The following is a 21666-nucleotide window of genomic DNA, read 5'->3' as shown; positions in this document are numbered from 1 at the left end:
CCCTAATCAGAAATCTCTTGGCTCCTTCCAACCAGGTGTCTTATCCTCCTCCCATCCTTCCCCCCTCCAAGATACAAGTTACTCCTTGTATATATACATAGAGGCATATGCAAGGAGAGGGAAAGAATAAAGTCTGTAGATTACAATCTGAACTCCCCTCAGTTCCACCCAATTCACTCATCCTCTCCTATAGCCTGACCAAAACCTCATCTACCTGCCAACAGCCAAATTTCCCCTGATCACACAATAACCCTTGTTTTGATATCCCAGAGCAACCCTCCAGACTCTGATCCAATCACCTGGCAAGAAATCCACTTCTCCCACACAACTGATCCTCCCCATTCAAATCCCCATCTTTATAGCAAGTCTCACCCACCGCCCCCCAGAACCCACATTCGATCCCCATGGCCACCCCCCCCCCCCCAAGAACAACCAATTGCCCACGGCAATTTGAGGGGTGGGAGGATGGAGGCAAAGGACATGAGCAAGGTGCTCCACATCCATGACTCCCAACTGAAACAGTCACTCTACTGCTTCCCTCCAGTAGCTTTTCATCCTCTCCCTCACCTAGGGGAAGGTTCTTTTCTTCCTCCTACAGTGGTCCTGGCAGTTCACCCTCATCCTTTGTTCAGATGGGGGAAAAAGGTAGAAATCCTGGTACAGACACAGCTGTTCTTGTCCCCAAGGGGACTTCGCATCTCTTCTGCTCATGGCCGGAGTGCCGACACAGTGGGAGCAGAGAGCGTGTCTGCTAGTGAACGTGCATGCCTGAGTGCTCTCCTGGGAAGCGTTTGGGTCCCCACCATTGCACAGGAGTGATTACCCCTTTAAATGATTTTTATAAGTACAAAGACAGTTCATGTAAATATTTCTATTATATTGTTCTTTAAAAAGAGTCCTTTTCACCTGGTTTTAGACAGCACTGTGGTGTGATTCCTCAGATGGAAGAGGTGACAATATATTAAGCATATGACAGATTTCTGAATAGATTTTAAGTGAAAGTCTAGCCAGAAGCTATGGTGGGGTGCATGAACCCTGCACCAGTGACAAAGGGCTTAAACAGCTGCCGTGAACAAGGCTGCCCACCTCTCCAGCTGGGTCAGCCGTATCAGGGGTGGAATCAGGGTTTAGAAAGCAGGAAGTTCCAGTCAACTGCAGGACATCTCTGGGAGAGAGCAGACAGCAGCTCTACAGCTCCCAAGAGAGGACTCCTGGAAGGCTTCAGGGAAACTGCCCTCTAGAAGGTCAAACTGATCCTACAAGGAGACAGCAGACTCTGGCTTACCATCTGGGCAGGATAGGTTCAGCAAGCCCCAAGGCGAGCCACCAAACGGTTGGTATTGCTATGCTCAACCCCTCCCGAGGTTAGGGAATACGGAACTATACTGAAAGGACATGGGGAGTGGGAGCCAGGAGCCCCATCCCCTTCAAAACGCAGACAGACTATTCAGTTCTGAGACTCCTGTTTATGCAGATGGGGGTCCCCTACAAGTTTTGCAGCACCCAAACAGCAGGAGGCACCTGTCAGTAATCCCAGAATTGTGGCAGAAGCCCATTACGATAATCTAGGCAAGAGATGACTAACAAATGAACCAAGGTTCCTACTGTGGGTACAGTTAAATGATTATGGATTTTCGAGATACTAAAGAAACAAAACTCCTGGGTTCTGACAATTAAACTAACATAGGAAGAGGCAAACGATACACACAAAAATCAAAAAGTCTGAAAAGCAACAGATGTAATGCTACAAGATCTAATCAATCCATTCCCCTACACGACAGCTGCAAAAAATATTGTTGAAGTGGTGTTCACTTCTCTCCTTGACTACTGCAACCTCCTCCTCTCTCACTTTGCTGACATTTACCTTGCTCCCTTTCAACCAACCCAAAATTCTAATGCAAAAAGTTATCCACTGCTCAAACACTGTCTGCCCCTCTTCAAATCCCTTACTGGTTTCCCCTCCCCTTCTGAATTAAATTTAACCACCTTAGCTAAAAGTCAATTTGTTTCAATGCCATGTGCAATTTAGCTCCCATCTCTGTTCTCTTCTCCTTTTACTTTCTCTTGTTCAGTTACTTGGCTTACTGCTCCTTGTGTCCTCACCTCCACACTGTCTTTCAACTAGCCCCTTTCTGCCTGAAGCCTTTGGAAGCCTGATAGACTGGGTTAACCACTCTCCCCTCCATCAAATTTTTTCCTCAAAGCACACATCCGTCAGGAGGCATATAAATCTTACTCCTCCCCTCCTAAAAACATTCATGTTAGTAAACATGGAATTAACATGGCATGCTCTAGGTTTCCCTGCTCAGCCACTTACTTTTCGTCGCATTCCATCCCCCAGTCTCTGTCTCCATATTAAGCAATTTAGGTTGTAGACGCTTTGGAACAGGAACCTCGTTTCTGATTTGTCTGTAAGGTACCTAGCACACTTGATGCCACACTAAAGAGTGAAAACTTGTATTTACCTTTCATCCAAGTGACTCACAACCTATACATCTGTTCCACTTACCACTGAAATGCAGGCACGTCTGGGAGGAAATACAGCAACAATGCAAAACAGTTTAGGCCACACAGAGAAGTCTATTGTTATCCAGGAGAATTTTAGGCAGGCAGAATGTAATTATTGAAGACTAAGTCTGGCTATATCACTGCAGGTTAATGCTGTTGTAAAACATACCATGGGAATAAAGGTCAATGGACTGTTCTGACATATATGGGGTTGCAAAGAGACATAATAGGATATCCTTTACCAGAGCAACAAGCTGGCAGCATGCTGTCTCAGGAAACGGGCTGGACACTCCAGGGAGATGCTTGGAGAACTCAGGGGTTGGTACGTTTCTATCACTAACCTGCAGAGGGACAATACAACCTGCATAGGCTGGGAGGGGAATGCTAGGTGTTGCCCATTGCCAGTGGAGTTGGGGAGCTGACCCATGGCAGGCACAGACAAGGCTTCATCATATTAAGGGCAGGTGGTAGCGAGGTGCCTCACTGCCCTGGGTACCCCTAGGAAGTGCACAGTATCCCATCCAAGTGAGCTCATCCCTCCTAGTTTATGAGCTCTTGTGATAGCACAGCCTGAGACAACACAGCCTGATGGTAAAGAGAAAGAGTCAACCTTGAGAAAAAATGGGAACTGGAAGTCAAAGACTGAATATTCAAACCTACATTAAGTTTCAACCCATATTAATTCTGATTTACGAAACGCTTCAAACTATACATAATAGTTCTATTAAACTGCTACAGTACTGCATATGGTGTATGCTTTTGCTAGTTCAAAAGAGTAACGGGCACCTTCTTTCAGAAGGATATTTCTAACATGCTGTGTCAGATCTGGCCATATGGCCAGCACACGTTGCCCTAGACTTTCCCTCTAAAACTCCCGGTAAAAAGAACTGCCTTTATGGGCAGCCCTGTTCCAAGGCCCAGCCTCTTAAAGCTAAGGAGGATGGGAGATGTCTCAGAATTACTGGCTGGGCTGCTATGCATGATGGGATATTAAGCAAGATATTAAGTTTGCCTTTCTCAAAAGAGAGGGAAGGGAGGAGGCAGGACTTGGCTGGGGAGATGCTCCAGGGAAGTGAGAGTTCTGATAAAAGGCCAGCAGCAGAAGAGTCTGGGAAAGATGACAACTGGCAGGGGAAGTTAGCCAGGGACCAGGTGCTTCCAACTAGAGAGTGAGCCAGGAATGGAGTCTATGAGGGGATTGGCTAAAGGATTTAGGAAGAGGCAGATAGATATAATAGGAAGTTGTCCTTGAAAACAGAGAAAGAGGGCAGTTTTAGAGTGGACAGTCTATGGCAGTGGCCTCCAACCTTTTTACATCCAAGATCACTTTTTGAATTTAAGGGCAACCCAGGATCTACCCTGCCCCTTCCCCAAAGCTCTGCCCCACTCACTCCATTCCCCCACCCCCCGCTCTCCATCACTGTCTCTCTCCCCCACCCTCACTCACTTTCACCGGGCTAGGGTAGGGGGTTGAGGTTCAGGAGGAGGTGCAGGCTCTGGGCTGGGGCCGAGGGGTTCACAGGGTGGGACGGGGACTCTGGCTAGGGCAGAGAGTGTTGGGGTGCACGACTCCTTGAAGGGGCCAACGTGCCCCTCTGGCCCTGGGGAGGCGGGCAGTAGGTGTCTCTGTGTGCTGCCCCGCTCTGCAAGCACAGCCCCTGCAGCTCCCATTGGCCACAGCTCCTGGTTCCCAGCCAATGGGAGCTGCGGGGCTGTGCTTGCAGAGAGGGGCAGCATGCAGAGGGAGACCCCCTTCCCCCCCACTCCCCTACACGCTGCTTCTGGGAGCGGTGTGGGGCCAGAGTAGGTAGGGAGCCTGGCTGAGCGGCAGCCCTGCTGTGCCAGCAGAGATCACGATCAACCAAGAGATCCTCTAGGATCGATCGCAATCGACCTGTTGGTGACCACTGGTCTATGGCATAGGATTTAGAGTTAGGGGCTTGTAACTGAGAAGACATAGCACCACCATTTGGTGGTGCTGTAACCTCCGTGACTACCAGTGGTTCTCAACTTGCGGCCTAACCAGCACACAACTGCGGCCCATGTGACATAACACACTGGGCTGCATGTGTGGCCCACAATAGTAAACAGAAGCAATGGATTACACAGACAACTCTGGGGAAACCCTGTGACCGTGAAGCGAAGAACCTTGTAAACTCTGTGAGCAAGGACTAGGGCAGGCAGTGGGGATGACAGGATGGGGAAAGGATTATGGAGCTTGAGGAAGGGCCAAGGAAGCGTTTAAGTCTGCAGGCAGCCAGTTTGTTTGTAGAGTGTTGCCATGTCTCAGAAAGAGAGGATTTCTACTGAAACTGAGGCATGGCAGCCAGCTGGTGGACCAGATAAGATGTTGTTACATTCCCATTTTGCGGCTGACATTAAATCTACTAGTTCCCATTGTAAGCAAACACACACCTTTCAATCAGTGATATTTAAAAGTTATATTGTCAACTTAATATTATCCAAAAAATACAAAAAAGCAATTGCCCCAGAGCGCCCCTCCCCATGTGCATGATTTTACAAGGGCAGTTCTATTGGGAAAAAATAAAAATCCTCACACTTGTTGCTCTGGGAAAGAAAGATTTTCACAAATAATATGAAGACATGACCAAGGCACGAGTCCTGTAAATATTTACATGCATGTAACTTTAAATCACAAGTAGTTCCACTGAAATCAAAAGAACTACTCATGTGAGTTAAGTGTTTACAGGTTATAGGCCTTAATGACTAGACACAAAGGCACTTAAGCACATGCTTATCTTTAAACGAGTGCTTTGCTGAATAGGAATGGGATTACTCATGTACTTACATGCTTTGTTGAATTGGAGCCAATGTGCCATCAAATCCACAAAGTAAAACAAACAAAATACAGAAATATTTTTCTTGTCTCTTTTTCAGTTACAGAAACTTTAGGCGTTATGAATAGGAACAGCTGGCAAAAAGTTTAGATAAAACGATGTCTGCAGTGTTGTTGTAGCTGTGTTGGTCCCAGGATAAAAGAGAGACAAGGTGGGTGAGGTGATATCTTTTCTTGGACCAACTTCTGTTCGTGGAAAAGACAAGCTTCACAGAACTCTTCATTAGAGCTCTTCTTCAGAGCTCTATGAAGCTTGAAACCTTGTCTCTTCCACCAATAGAAATTGGTCCAAGAAAAGATATCACCTCACCCACCTTGAGTCTCTTCAGAGAGAAAGGTCATTCTTAAAATTGATTCTATCCCTTTAAGTAGATCAATAATGAAACCTTTAAGTATGTTGTATACACTTACATTTCTTCCATCTATTAAAATGGCTTATTTCAATAATAGGGAAAAGATACCAAACTGTAGGATGTGAATAATGAAAACCGGGGTTTTTTTGTTTTTGTTTTTTTTAGGAGGATGCCTCTTTTGCTTTCCCATAACCGCTTGTAAACATTTAAACAACTGTTTGTTACTTCATAGCACATGACTTGTGTTGCAAATAGGCTTCGGACTTTGGCTGTGTAGTTTGATGTGTGCATAGATGTCAAGGAGAATGTCTGAAGAATTCATTTGCCTTTGTAAGTACAACATGGATTATAAAATGTACTACAATTTTTTAAAAAAGGCTTGAAATGTATTGGGGAAACTGAAACATTTACTTTCCAAATCATTTAAATTGTAAGTGTTTCTGTACCAAGGTTTATTTCACAAAAGGTAAAAGCATCATCTTTCAATTGCGCTCTAGTGTACCACTTTATTTCTGAAACTGTTGTGTGCAGCCGACAGCGTGTGCATCACTATGCCAGTGTTCAATGGGAGGAATATCAAACATCTAGTGTGAAATCCTGGCTCCACTGAAGTCAATGGGAGTCATAACTGATTTCAGTTGAATCAGTATTTCACTCCTAGGTGTCAATGCACCTCAATTCTGACCTGCAATAGCTTCTTCCTCTTCCCACAATTCCCACCATAGGTCTCTTCTGAGCAGAGACTGCCAGCCATGCTGAACTATGTGTAGTGATTCTGTGTTGTGGACAACTTGTTGGAGACAAGATAAAAACCTCTACATGTAATTCAATTGAAGCTGGCTTTCCAAAGGTGACAGAATAATTCCCCATATTTCTCCACAGTAATTCCACAGACATCTATTCATACTCTAAACTAGCCATTTAAATTCATGTCCATACCAGAGTGGTTACTTGCGGAAAACCAGAATTGGATTCTCATATGTACACTATGTCCATATTCTGTCCATTTTGGACAAATCCTGATTTCAGTTGCATTGAAGTAACAAACAGAATCTGACTGTATATATCTAATTAAGCTATAGGGAAAAATTACACTTTAATTCTACTCTAAAACAATTTCAGCTGTATTATAACTATGATAGTGTAGTCGGAATGAATATATTTTACAACTTCTTATTCACCCAACTGCTGAAACAAATGAGGTATATGACATATGCACCTGTTGTCTGCTTAGTTTGTCATAATGTAGAACTTCTTAAGAAGCACAGCTTTAGATGATCTGCACTACTGAATCCCCAAAATACAATCTGCTTTGTCCTTAAATAAGGACTACATCTTGGAATACACATGTGAATTATTAGTAAATATGTTTGTTTATATTTTTAGTGCAACTTTATGTTTTTAGTCTGCAGAAAGCATATCCATAGCTGATGTACAATACTAAAGTCATTAAAACAGCTTCTGAAGCTTTTTCCATGCACACCAGCCAAAGTCAATATCCTACCAGTTAAATAATGCATTTTATAATTATAGCAAATATTTGACTTTCAAACAAACATCCTTTTGCTCTCTCAGAAATCAGCAGCAGCAGCAGCAGTTAACATGATGGTTCACAATTAATAAGGACCCAGGAGAAAATCCCACAACAATCTCTTCTTTTCATCTGCATATTTATGAAATTTTATCAATTATTCATGAACTGTTTACTACTGGGAGTGGTGAATATAACAATTGTCTCTGCTGGAGAAGCAGTCAGTCTTTTCTAAAATGTTACAAAGCAGCATAACTTAATCCTAACACTGCTATAAGGAAATTGAGGGACATTTTTAGGGCTTGATTGTTCTGTATGAAACTACTGTTTTCTATTAAACAAACTACAATTTTCCTAATTGGTCAGCCCCTCACGCCCTCCCTTCAGAAACCTAGACATACAGCTATAGTGTGATTCATCATGCAATTCCCCAGAGATACAAAAATCTTACAGAAATCTCTCTGATGCAGCAGTTACCTAGCAGCACTACCTAGCAACCCTGTAGTTTGAGATTAATCCCAGAGAGGTAATTGTAAAGTCATATCTAAAAGACATTTTGTTTCAAGTATGCTTCTAACTGCTCAGCCGTACAAATTAGAAATGACTACACAACAATATTACAAGCAATGTACTTGCTGCTCAGAGAGGTCTTCTTTGCTCAGCTCTCTCTCAACCCGGGCACAAAGACTCCAATTCCACTGTTGGCTATATGCATATAGCGGTCACTGAAATCAAAGCAAGCTATCTGTACACTTCTGAGGGCAGCTTTTGGCCTAAAGAACTTTCAGAATCATTGTTCATGCATGGTTGCTGTGTTCTATTCTGCATGCTAAAGAGTATGTTCTTCTCTTGACGTGCCCACAGAACTCCCATTAACACCAATGGGAGTTACACATGTGCACTGGGAAAAGAATATGGTTCTTTATTTCAGCCCAGCATTCTATCTCCAAACTAAACCTTAAACCTTCTAGCCATGTTTTAGTCTGTGCACTTTAAACTGCCATCACACACTAAATATTTTAAAGATGTTTTCTGAGTGAACTTAATGCCTGTGCAAGGTGCCAGACAGACAGGAAATTGAAGTTTGACAGAACAGGTACAGAAGCTTGCCTTGTTGCTGACATTTCAACACTTTGCCTTGCTAATATGGCTCGAGGAACCCTATCCTGGGGCGGAGGAATGATTCAAGTCTTTTCATCTGGTAAGTCCTTTGTCTCTGTCAGACTACCTACAAAGGGAGTTATTGTGATGTGGACACATTTTCACCAAGGAATGAACTTAGACCACCCACTTTCACTGAACAGGCATCAGATGGTAAGAATTTTCATACATCACCATACTAGGGGATAAATTTGAATAGTAACAGAGCTGTTTGCCACCATCTTACTAATTCCCTGAGCCAGCAAATCAGTGCATTCAAATTCACCGACCATCACAAGGAATAACATTGGGGAAAAGACTGCTCCTTTACCAGAATGTGTTTGATACGGTAAAAAAAAAAAAAAAAAAAAAATAAGCAAAAAAGAAAGTGGATGCCTGTACAGTACTTCTCCCCTAAAGCTAATGGGAGTATTAGTCACATAATGGGAGTTACATGCCCGTAAGATACTCGCCACTTAATCATGCTGAACTTCCACGGACAAACTTCAATGGGATTTTTGTCGAAGTAAGGAGTGAAGTACCTGGATGTAAGGACTGCAAGAGTTGGTCCTAGTTACTAATGCTGAGATACTGTAGTTGCACTCAATTTTTAAAAATTTTCTGCCATATCTTAGTTCTTTAAATCAAGTTTTCTTTGACTATAGTTGGTAATTGATTGAGTGTAGTTCTGTAACAGCAATTGAGTTATTTACAGCATAGATAGCCTTGCTTACCTTAAATCTTTCCGAAACTCCTTCAGTTATGCTGATTGTGAATTCAGCTATTTTGGGGGTACGAAATTTTCCTTTCTTGCGATCAGGTTCATATTCTGTTTTCGTTTTGACCACAACCTTATCAAAAACATCAACAAAAAAGCGACTGATTACTAATGAGATCTGCACACCCTAAGGCTATTTCCCCAAAACACCTACCTTTGCACTAGACACGGGACTATTCTTGGTCATAGCTTTACATATGAAATAATGTAAATTTCCCAATGCAATTAAAAGGATACCATTGTCACATTCTGGGGTGGAATCTGGACTGGCGAGGAGTTGTCACCACCTGCCCTGTAAGCTTGGGTGCCTCACAATGCTTTCCTGTTGTAACTTCCAACCTGGGCTGCTCATAACTAGCTTACCAACATGCAGATCACACCCTGATTGTCTGTGTGCTAGACAGCCCTGACCCCAGCAGCCTGTCAACAGCCTAACTCTGGCTTTCATCAGTCTGGGTTACTACTTGCAGTGTGACTCCAGCACACTCCCAGTCCCAAGTTTTCCCAAAACTGTGTGCTCTGCAATGCCCAGCTCTGTCCTGGAAAGTTCAGAGAAATAATATTGTTTGTTTATTCCTCTAAAGACACAAAACATCACAGCTTATTAAGCTAACCAGGGTAAATACACACTTCCCTGTAAAACACAGCACTGAGTAAAAATGAAAAAAATTAACAAAATAAACATAGGTTAAGTGAATTCAAGTATAAGTAAAACAAAACTAGAGCCTAAAACTTAATCTAACAAGATACAGGCTTTATTCAAGATAGTTCCTCTCACCAGCAGGGGTGCTGGAACAATTTTTATAGTGGGAATGCTGAGAGACATTGAACCAAACTGTAAACTCGGTATATAATGGAAGCCATGGGTTGCTGCAGCACCCCCCGCACACCTATTCCCAGCACCTATGCTAACCAGGTCATTCTTCAAGTCATGGCTGACTTTCCCTCAGTCAGGACCTTCCACAAAAATACAAGGCACTGGCTTCCCTTGTCTTATTAGATGAAAGATCTTTGCCTAAGCAGGTTTCTCACCTATATTCAGTTCCAAACCCCTCCCCTGCATCTTGGTTTTAAGGCCCATCTTTCTCAGCTTGCAAGAACTCTGGCCTCTTGTGTCAGTCTAGTGGTGGATGCCAAAGATGGCTTCCATCTTTACTTCTATTTTCCAAAGTCCAATGAACTTGTTTCAAGAGGAAGGATGACCTCATACTGTTCTTCTCTTCCTGTGGGCTTCCCATCCCCTAGGTGATTTCTATGTAAATGGGACTTCTATTGTTTGATTCTACCATGCCTAATTTACATAGGGACAAGTTGACAGCTGTGACAGTCCCTCCTATCTGGGCATGCATTCATAAAAGATCTTACATGATGCATTAATATTGCATTCAATTTGTTGATTCAATTGCTTATCACTTGAGGTACAGCTCCCTTGTCTTTATAGGCCAGTTTGAAATGGATTCTTCTGAAAAGTAATACCCAGACCAAGCTTCTCTCTCTTGCTGGGTGTAGTAGACACCATCCTGTCTTCTCTCCCACTTGTTAGTGTGTTTTCCTCCACTTCTTGTTAGCTTGATGGGCCTGTTTACATGTAAATTGATGGAAACACAGACTCCTTTGTTCGGGATACACCCGTTTAACAACTCCCCAACACACCTGGTTTACACACACTGTTATAATTGCAGCATAGATTCATAATTCTTAATACCCATTGCATACATACATCATGCAAGAATATTAATGAGTGAGTTATTAGTTTTCAAATGATACCTCATACGGCATATTTTGTGCAAAGATTTTTACAATACTGTAGTGTGTAAATGCAGGGGTGCTTTGGGTCACAACCACCAAGTAATTTTTTGAATTCATTTTATCTACTTTCACTGGCATCAGACACACTAGTGATGCTAACTAATTCTTCCTATTACATATCATTCCCTCATGGAGGACATTAAAATATCCTTCCTATCAATTTTACCCTTTTTCAACTAGTAAATACTGATGAATTTCCCTTCCATGTGTTTTTGAGGAAGCTGAAGGGAGCATATAATTAGAAGACTATTCCACAAATGATTGGTTTTGTTTAAACGCTGCGTTGCTATGTTGCTACATTTTATTTGTGCATAGGGGTGTAGGTGCATGTGAGCACATCAGAAATGCAATTGGTTAGTTCTATCCACTATTGGTCAAGATCAAATATGATGTGGTGCTGATTTGTTTCCCCATTCCTTTAGTATATTTTAAGAGCAGATATAACTGCACCTGTATTTCCCCTCACTGGTCCAACAAGGGCATCTACTCTCAGGCTTTCAGCTTCCCAGCTGTTGTCCTTCTGGGTGACGATCCACATCTCTCTCCCTTCTGACTGGGATATTTCCAGGCAGCACAGTTCTCTGCCTTCACTGTTTCAGAGTAACAGCTGTGTTAGTCTGTATTCGCAAAAAGAAAGGGAGTACTTGTGGTACCTTAGCGACTAATCAATTTATTTGAGCATAAGATTTCGTGTAGCTCACGAAATCTTATGCTCAAATAAATTGGTTAGTCTCTAAGGTGCCACAAGTACTCCCTTTCTTTTTGCCTTCACTGTGTTACTCCCAGCACAGACAGGTTGCCCAAGGACACCTACTTGCTTTCTTTTCAGAGACTGTTACCAGGCATAATTGCTACCATTATAAGATACCACACAACACTTCCTATGCAAGCTTATGTTATTCTTAAGGTAAAAAAGCACTACAAAGAAAATATACTAAAAAACAATAAAAGTACCTTTCCACATTTTAATAAGCTTACCAGAAATCACCCTAACATGGAGTCTGTCAGGAGCAGTCCTTCAACCCCTCACCCCAGGGGATTCCTTCTGGTTACAAGCTCATCACAGCTTCAGCTCAGAACAAGCACCCAGTCTTATGGGGCCTCATTAGGCCCAGTCCTTCCAATCCTTCCCAAAGGATTGGGGCCCGCTCTGGACCAGGGCCCTGTCCGTTTACTGGATCAGGAAGGTGGTCAAGAGCCAGTTTAAAACCATGCTGTTTATCCCCAAATTCTTCCTTTGTTTGTTGGTCCCTGGAAAATCCAGTTTGAGCTAGTATCTGTGCACCTTTCTGGGGAGGAGGCTGGGGAAATGGGTTTCAAAGGTCTGAAAACAGAGGCAGTACATTAGCCTCCCCCTCCTTACTAGAGAAGATACACAACAACACATACACAATTGCATTTTTAGTACAATGTACTCCAAAGATATTAACCCAAATTCAATACGATTTAGCTTAATTCAATAAAGTTGATCTTAATTCCATAAGGTTTGTTCAGGATATTGTCAGTCTGTCACAGTGGTCATCTCTATCAGCTTCAGGGGAATTCAACTAGTGAGGTTTGAAACCAGAGATTGACTGGATCAGATAGTCAATTAAGAGGTCAGTTTAAAAAAATAAAAATAAAATCGAGCGGATGACAACTTAGTAACAATAGCAGTATTCTTCCACAGTAGCATTCTGGACCTACACTTCTTTCAGTCCCATCCACCCACCTATCTACATACTGTGTTTTGCATCTATGCTGTGATATTGTTCAAGTGTCAGGCTAACTTTTAAAAAAATATTTACCTATGGTAGTAACTGCACACAGGCCTTCTCTGTAAAGAGACTCCTGAAATCCCATAAGGCCCTAAAAGCCCCATCAAACAATTCCATCTCATCATCATATCCTTAAAATATTCCATACCTCAGTTATGTCCCTATTAATCTCTTGTATTCTAGTGAATACAAATCTAGATTCCTTTATTCCTTCACAAAGTTATAGTTCATCATCTTCTACAACTTTTTCCAATACCGTCTCTATAGCATTGCATTCAAAACTGGGCACAATCCTCCCTTTGCCTCCCAAAGCCTTAATGATCTGTTCCATATTTTGTCATCTTCCAAAGATTATAACTCTGTATCCTTTTTGGTTTTAGGGCCCAGTACTGTCATTAGATGAAACCCACTGATGTCAGTGGGAACTATACACCTCTGAAAGCAGAGCTGTGACACTTAAGCCAAACACTGAACCGAAAGCTTTGGGTTTGCCTACTTTCTCAGCCAGCTCCTTCTCCGAAACATGTGATGGTTTGGGCCCAATTCCACAAAACATACACAATATCTTTAGAATATTACATAGATGTGCTTAGTTTTAGAAACTAGTTTCCAAACATCCTATCTTCATTTTGATTATAATTATGTTCAGTGGCATCATGGGAGTTAATTGGTTTTGGGATTTTTCCCCCCCCCACCTACCCCCTTTTCATCATATTGCATAATTGCAGGCATTCAAAAAAAATCACATCCAACTGACAGTGATCATAGTTGTAGCTGCCTGGTTATATAATGTTTTCTTTTGTTTAATATAACCAAAAGTATACTTAAATCAATTCAGCCTTTAATTTAGAAACTGTCAAAAACATCAAATTCTTAGCATTAGTCACTACTCTTCATGAAGGTTTTATGCTTCACTGCAACACCAGAGCTTAGTAACTGCATAAGCTTGGATATGTGAAATATGTACTTACATTTATTACACAAGACTACACTGCTACTTCAGAATTTGATTTCTGTCAATCCTTTCTACTACTGGCATCTTTAATATGAGCTCTATTAAAAAATAAAACATTTAAGTCCGTATCAGTGGTCTACGAACTAAGAAGCATCTTACCTGGCTGGGCACAAAAGGGACCCATTGAGGCCTGTAAAATACTCTTCTACTTGTTGTAAATGATTGCACAAAGGAAAGGAAACACCACACACACACACACACAGATGAGCAGTGGGAAAAGAAGAAATGCTAACCAAATGTTTGCGTCCTCTGTTTGGGTCCATAACTTGCCCTTGGTTCTGCTCACACAACTCCTGTTATCTGCAGTGGGAGTTCTGCCCAGTGCTACTTGACCACGTACTAATCAAAGAACAACTTCCAGTAATGACAAACTTAGTACAGCTCTTACTGGATTAACCACAGTGGCTCCATTTTCATTAATCTGCTGCCTGTGGACCACAGGGGTTCCTGGTTCAAGGCTCTGCTTAGCAGCTGAGTAATATAACATGCACACTCAGCAAGTTTGGCCTCTGGATGCAGGACCCTGCTAACTGGTTGTCTGCTCACCAACTGGCAGACAGTCAGCCACAACAACAGTTTTAAAGCGTTTGGGTCCAATTCTGCCCTCAGCACAGGAATTACATACATGTAACTGAGGGCAGAAACAGGCTCTAGGGCTTTGAAGCCAATGTTATGGGCTAATCCCATCTAAAGTGCCTGCCAAGTGGTGACCACATACTATACAGAAATGTCAATGGAAGTTACACCCATGTAATGGAGGGTATAAATAGACCCTTATTGTCTACCATACATGAACGTTTAGACAATTTTACAGATATTCTTTATCTCTAGGGTAAGAGCATATGAGATTTTCAAGATATGCAACCTATACCTACCATTTATCTAAGAAAAGAACTAAGCCTTCAAAGATTATGAAGCAAAAACTCACCATGAAATTTGTTACCATATGTATTTAGTGACCATTTCCAGTTCAAGTTTATGGCTGCTTATATTATTTTTCAGAAGGTATCAACACCAGAGACCAGTAAGCTTTTAAACTTATACAAACGGAAGAATGTTTGAAAAAAACACCACAAAACACAAAACTGTTTTCTTGTATCTGTTCCATTATGTCCCATAACTGATAATTATTATCAGATTATTTGTGTGGGGAATGAAAAAAATGTCTTGAGGTTTCTGCATTTGCCCTTCTGCATCAAAGTTTGAATAATCAGGCTTTGCATAAGGGACCACTAAGCAGCGGTCAGGGAGGTGAAATACAAGCCTCTCCCCCAAGTGGGCAGGATAGGGGGTGGCAGTACAACCTTTCTTTGATCCACACTCCAGCCTATGGGCTGGAACAGCAGATACTAATCCACACACCCTATTCAGGAGTTTTGGACCACAGAATCTGTTAATTATGCATCTAGTAGCCCAGCCACTATCCCATCCACAGCTTCCCCTTTCCAGTTGGCTTATCAGCATGGAGCCCCTTCTGAGACACACAAATGGTGTGTTTCAGAGTAACAGCCGTGTTAGTCTGTATTCGCAAAAAGAAAAGGAGTACTTGTGGCACCTTAGAGACTAACCAAGTTCCCTGTGTGGCTGTCCTGCCTGAGCCCACCCTGTGGAGTTCTAAAGCAATGCTTCCACACTTTGGGAGGTCTTACAGCCAGCAGGATACATTTCACCCCCAATGAATTTTCACAGCTGCCTTACAGATTCTGAAGATAAGGGCATACAATAAAAAGAATGACAACATATCACAGACAAGCTTGCAAAATACTACACCGTATCCCCAAAGCAACAAAGAAATCTAAAAGTACTTATCACTGATTTTTTCAGTACCATCTAACCCTATAATATGTGTTTTAATGATAACTAATGGCATTTAAATGAAAAAAAAATCACTTTTACTGAAATGTTTATGATATCATTGGCTTAATTATTTATTTTTTTCCTCAAGAAGAAATAGCCACTCCTTAAAATGCCCTCTAATAAATGGAGTTTTCTAAATGGCTTATTACACAAATGATTCTCCTGTTGTTTGAGAGAGATTGGGTGTGATTCTCTGTGGTGGAAACTGTAGCCTACTGTACCTTATCAGGAGGCGGGAACTGTAGCTGATTGACATCCAGGGGTGTGATCAAGGGGATAGTGTCAAATCCATCCTCCAAAAGGGGCTGCTTTGTGCTCTTCTCACTGAAATTATTCCCTAGTTTCACCATCCTTCCTGGATTAAAAAATAATAAAAAAAAAGTCCTACAAGTACACACACATAAAAATGAAAACCTTAACACAGTGATAGGTCTTAAACTCATATTGCACCAAAAATATGCCCCAAACACACAAATCCTAAAACACGTTTTTGTTTTGTTTTTTTCCCCCTCAGGGAAAATTTCTTCTGTTGATCTTAAGTGATCTAATTCCACTTTTTTACATCGCTATTACTTTCTGAATTGTCATTAGGAAGGCATAAGCTATAATTGTATCACAGTTTGGGAGGAGGTGGAGGTTGGGTTTTTGTTTGTTTGTTTGTTTTTTTGGTTTTTTGGTTTTTAAACAGAAGACTAATTAAAACTCTGTATTCCTTCCCAGTCCAAGGGCGAATGGCATCCTCTCCAGAGCGCTTTCTGGAAGCCCTGAATAACATCAAGTGGAAATGCAACATCCTTCTATGTAGTTTATCCATCCATCCCCGCAGTCCCCTCCATCCACACAGCCCCTTTCACCGCATCTCTCCATCGACACAGCTTTCCCCCCCACGTCCATCAATCCATTTCCACAGTCCCCATCTCTGCATCTCTCTCTGCCCAGCGACATCGCCCCCCTCTCCGCATCCATCCCTTCTCGGCTGTCTCTGAACGTGCCCATCTCCAGGAGAGGGGGGCGAGAGAGCAGAGCGCAACGAGAAGCCCTCCAGCGCCCTTCCCCACCACGAGATGCTGGGCATGAAGCTCTCCTCCCCTCTCCCAAATAGCCGCAGCCGAAAGAGTCGCTACCTACGGGAAAGAACAGGCTTGGACTTACCCCACCTACTCCTCTGCCTTTTCCCTTTGTGCGGGGCCGGTGGGTGGGTGGGTGCAAGGCAGGGGATGCTCCAAGCCCTTCTGTTTCAGCTCTCGGAAATGGCGGAGCTGCTGGGACGGCTCTCCGGAGCGGCTTGGGGCGGGGGGGCGGGAAAGGATCGATCGGGGATGGGTTGCCTTGAGGTGAATGGGCTTGTGCGCGTTGCTAGCAGCAGCAGCGCCTCCGCCGTGACGCATCCGCCGCGTGTCTTAGGGCAGATCCGAGCAGCAGCACAAAGGGGCCCCGGGGGAGGCGCGCTACTAGCTCCCCCTGCGCCGGCCACTGGTGCAGCTGGAGGGGGGCTGCAAGGCTCCCTCTGCAGCAGCGCTACAAAGGGGCGTGGGGGGCGCAGTTCCCCAGCAAGGTCCTGGGGCGGCGGCGCGAAGCGGCGGGGGGGTGCGTGCATTTCTCCCGCCAGGGTAGCCGTGGCATGGAGCAGCGGAGGCGCGTCGCTCTTCCCTCCTCGTCGAGGTCAGCGCCAGGCGGTACAAGCGGGCTGGGAGGGGACAGTGACCTCGTGAGGCAGCCGTACCAGCGGGGGGTTGCGCGGCACAAGTATGGGGGTGGGCTGGGGGCGTCGCTCCCCCCAGGCTCCCGGTGGAGCTGCAGGTCCCTCCCCGCGCCTCTGGCAGGAGGCGCGGTGCAAAGGGGCTGGGTGGGGCTGGGGGCTTTGTTCCTGCGGCGCGAGCGCTCGTCGCTCTCTCCCGGGGGCCGCGGCGCTCGGCGGGGGCCGAGAAGGGGGCGTGCGGCGCTCCCCGAGCCTGCCCCCTTCTAGACGGCGATGTTGCGGAGCCGCGTTATGGCCGGGGAGCACAGGGAGGGTCGCGTCGGCGCCCCATCTCTTTCCATTCAGCTGACTCAGCCCTTTAGCACGGAGAAGCCCGCCTCCCTCCCCCCGGGGCTCGCACCTGTGAGCCGCTGCCTCCGAACACACCCCTGGAGCCAGGCGCCCGCGCTGCTCGCTCCTCGCCTTAGACGGGGGTTGGTGAAAGGGGGGTCCAAAACGCTGCAATCCACAACGAAGAAGGAAAATCTGCGCTAAATAAGCCGCCCGGTGCGCCCTGCTCGCTGGTGCAGCCAATCTATCATTTTAATTGCATTGTTTTCCTGGGCCCTGGTAATTGGGAGGACGCGATCCGTTATTCGGCTTTCCTGGCGCTGCTTGCTTTGCTGCTGATGGACTAAGCATAAGTATTTCAGCACCTGTACAACCTCCTCAATGTCAGAGCCAAGTCAAAAAGCGAGAGGAGGCCCCAGGGAGGGGAGGCAGCCCAAGGCAATGGGCCAGCTTATAACGCTCAAGCTGCCTGATGAGTATGGGTAGGAGATTTTAGGATTTTTGTGCTTCACCATTTGGACAGTTAACTTTGCCCTTAAGTATTTTCCCCCATCCCCAACTGGGAGACAGATCTGCCGTTCACAGTAGTAAAACACAGGAAGGTCAAAACAAACAGAAAACTAACTCTTGTACTGAAGTCCTTGGCACTCCAAGACAGACACAGATCACAAAGCCCAAGCAAGAGGCCATTTTGGGTGGGGAAATGTGTTTCAGGTGCACTCTCCTTCTGTCTTCTGTAACCCCAGGCAACCAGTGTGCACTGCTTGTAATCTTGCAGGTGCAGCACCTTGCGGAAAGCAAATGTAGGCATCCTGAGGAATACTGATTTATATATTATGAAGTCACTGAGGGGATGGAGAGGATAGAACAAGGTTGCTTAGCCAAGATCAACTGACAAAAATCAAAGTCCACCCTCCAAAACAAGACACTGCTCACAATTGATCTTTATAATATGATCATCCCTCCCCTTTCTTGTGTGCTTGCTTTATGCTGTAGGTTTACACTCATTTCATATGGTGAAGATTTCCTTTGTCACCATAACGGCTAGAGACTAGTTACATGCCTAACTCCCATTGATTTCAGTATCTTTGAGGATCTGGACCTAAGGGTTTATCTATATTTGGGAGTTGGCCATCAGTCCCCAGAAATGGGGATAATAATATGTTGTGAGGATAAATACAAGACGCTTTGAGATCTACTGATGAAAAGTGCTATATGAGAGCTGGGTATCATTACCATTCAAGTGCCAACAAGGAAAGCTGCTATTTGCGCTGGGTGAGTTTACCAAGGGTAAGTTCAAGTGGTAAAATCAGTTATTCACTATTGGTAGCTGAGTTGAAGCTACTCCCAAATATGAACAAGACCTTAATTTTAAATGAAAGCTGCTATTTTTATTCAAGGTGGTGGCTGCATATTCACACTGGTGGGATACATGCTATTGCTTCCACTGTGCTGTTGAAATTCAAGAACCTCCTGGAAAGCACTACCTGTTAGGGGCATACACGCCTGCTTTTGTGGCATCAGTAGTTTGTCCCAGTACGTCCCTTGGCCCGTGCCGTTTCCAGCAGCTCCCATTGGCCTGCAGCAGTGAACCGCGGCCACTGGGAGCCGCGATCGGCCAAACCTGCGGATGCAGCAAGTAAACAAACCAGCCTGGCCTGCCAAGAGCTTTCCCTGCACAAGCGGTGAAAAAAGTTTGGGGACCACCAGTTTAGAGCTAATGTTAATAAAGAACTATGTGGTCTCCACTACCCAAAATTTCTTCTTTTTCACAGCTAGCTTCCTTTGCCCAGAACAAGTTCACATTTTTAAATTCTATAAATCCCCTAATTTTTATTGTTTAGTGGCATTAGAGTTAGTAATGTTAGGTGTGTAATGGTGCAAAAGACTTGGGGTGGGATTTTTATAAATGCTCAGCATTGGCCTACCTCCCCTCTTGACTTCAAAGGGAAGCATTGCTAGGCTAGTGTTGAACGCTTATGAAAATGCAACTCTTCGTTTTCATTTGGGCCAGGGCTCTTGGACCACTTCCGTCATGGCCAAACAATCAATTTGTAAGTACCTGGAGGATGATAGGATTATAAGGAACAGCTGGCATGGATTTGTCAAGAACAAATCATGCGCAGACTGATCTAATTTTCTTCTTTGGTAGGGTTGCTGGCCTAGTGGACGGGGGAAGGGGTAGATCTGATATTGATTTTAATAAGGTTTTAGACACAGTCCCACATAAGATTCTCATAAGCAAGCTAGGGAAATGTGATCTAAAACCGTTCTTCTCAACCAGGGGTTCATGTAGAGGTCTTCCAGGGGGTACATCAACCGATAAAAAGCATTAAGTCAGTACAAACGAAAATTTCATACAGAGAATGACTTGTTTATACTGCTCTATATTCTATACACTGAAATGTAAGCACAATATTTATATGCTAAAAATGAGAACATAAAAGTAATTTTTCAGTAATAGTGTGCTGTGACACTTTTGTATTCTTATGTCTGATTTTGTAAGCAAGTAGTATTTAAGTGAGGTGAAACTTGAGGGTACGCAAGACAAATCAGACTGCTGAAAGGGGTATCGTAGTCTCGAAAGGTTGAGAGCCACTGGTCTAAAAAAAATTACTATAAGGCGAGGGCAAAACGGGTTGAAAAACTGTTCTCAAATAGCAGTTACCAGTGATTCACTGTCAAACTGAGAGGCGTATCTATTGGGGTCCTGCAGGGGTCAGTCCAGGGTCCAGTACTATTCAATATTTTCGTTAATGACTTGGATAATGGAGTGGAGAGTATGCTTATAAAATTTGTGGATGACATCAAGCTGGGGGGAGTTGCAAGCACTTTGTAGGAAAGGATTAAAATTCAAAACATCCTTGACTAACTGGAGAATTGGTCTGAATTCAGCTAGATGAAATTCAACAAAGTGCAAAATCAGGGCCGTCCCTAGGAGAGTGCGGGGCCCAGGACATAGGTGCAAAGTTTCTATCTGCCGGGGGGTGCTCCGCCCAGGCCCCACCCCCACTCCACCCCTTCCCCAAAGCCCCAGCCCTGCCTCTTCGCTGCCTCGCCCAGTTCCGCCCCCGAGCGCGCTGCACCCTCGCTCCTGCCCCCCAGCGGCTCCAGACGCTGTAGGACGTGGGAGGCGCTGATTGGCTGGGCCAAGCAGCGGGCAGGAGGTGTGGGAAGGAGGGGAAGTTTGGTAGGGGGGCTCCTCCTTGCCCCCCCTCAGCCACCCATCTCACCTCCTTGCCCGCCTTCTCACGAAGCGCGGGACCCCCCAAAGTGCCGGGCTTGGGGCGGTCGCCCAGATTCACCGTACCCTAGGGATGGCTCTGTGCAAAATACTTCACTTAGGAAGGAAAAATCAAATGCACAACTACAAAATGGGGAATAACTGGTGAGGTGGCAGTACTGCTGAAAAGGATCTGGAGTTTATAGTGGATCACAAATTGAATAAGTGTCAACGATGTGATGCAGCTGCAAAAAAAGGCTAATATTCTGGGATATATTAAGAGGATTGTCATATGTAAGACATGGGAAGTAATTGTCCTGCTGTAGTCGGCACTGGTGAGGCCTCAGCTGGTAAACTGTGTTCAGTTCTGGGCACCACACTTTGGGAAAAATGTCAATAAACTGGAGAGAGTCCAGAGATGAGCAACAAAAATTATAAAAGGTTTAGAAAAGCTGACCTATGAGGAAAGGTTAAAAACAAACAACCCATACACATGTTTAGTCTTCCGAAAAGAAGACTGAGAGGGGACCTGATCATAGTCTTCAAATATGTTAAGGGCTGCTGTAAAGGGGACTGTGATCAATTGTTCTCCATGTCCTCTGAAAGTTGGACAAGAAGTAAAGGACTTAATCTTCAGCAAGGGAGATTTAGGTTAGGTATTAAGAAAAACGTTCTAACGATAAGGAAGTTAAGCTCTGGAATAGTCTTCCAAGGGAGGTTGTGAAATCCCCATCATTGGAGGTTTTTAAAAACAGCTTGGACAAACACCTGTCAGCGGTGATATAGATTTACTTGATCCTGCCACAGTG

General features: G+C 44.2%; 1 protein-coding gene across 1 annotated transcript in view; it reads right to left on the bottom strand.

Moving 5' to 3' along the window:
• NSG1 (neuronal vesicle trafficking associated 1) overlaps window positions 1-16841 on the bottom strand; it is a 28582-nt gene extending 11741 nt beyond the window's left edge. Inside the window, exons 1-3 of the mRNA XM_077815863.1 lie at window positions 16758-16841; window positions 15827-15960; window positions 9124-9240 (exon numbers count right to left, since the gene is read on the bottom strand). Coding sequence (XP_077671989.1) covers window positions 9124-9240; window positions 15827-15955 — 246 coding nt within the window. The 5' untranslated portion in view covers window positions 15956-15960; window positions 16758-16841. The remainder of the gene's footprint in view (window positions 1-9123; window positions 9241-15826; window positions 15961-16757) is intronic.
• Between the last annotated feature and the right edge of the window lie 4825 nt (window positions 16842-21666).

This window comes from Eretmochelys imbricata, chromosome 4 (assembly GCF_965152235.1).
Source record: "Eretmochelys imbricata isolate rEreImb1 chromosome 4, rEreImb1.hap1, whole genome shotgun sequence".
Classification (NCBI taxonomy): Eukaryota; Metazoa; Chordata; order Testudines; family Cheloniidae; genus Eretmochelys; species Eretmochelys imbricata.
This window is presented reverse-complemented; position numbering and strand designations above follow the sequence as displayed.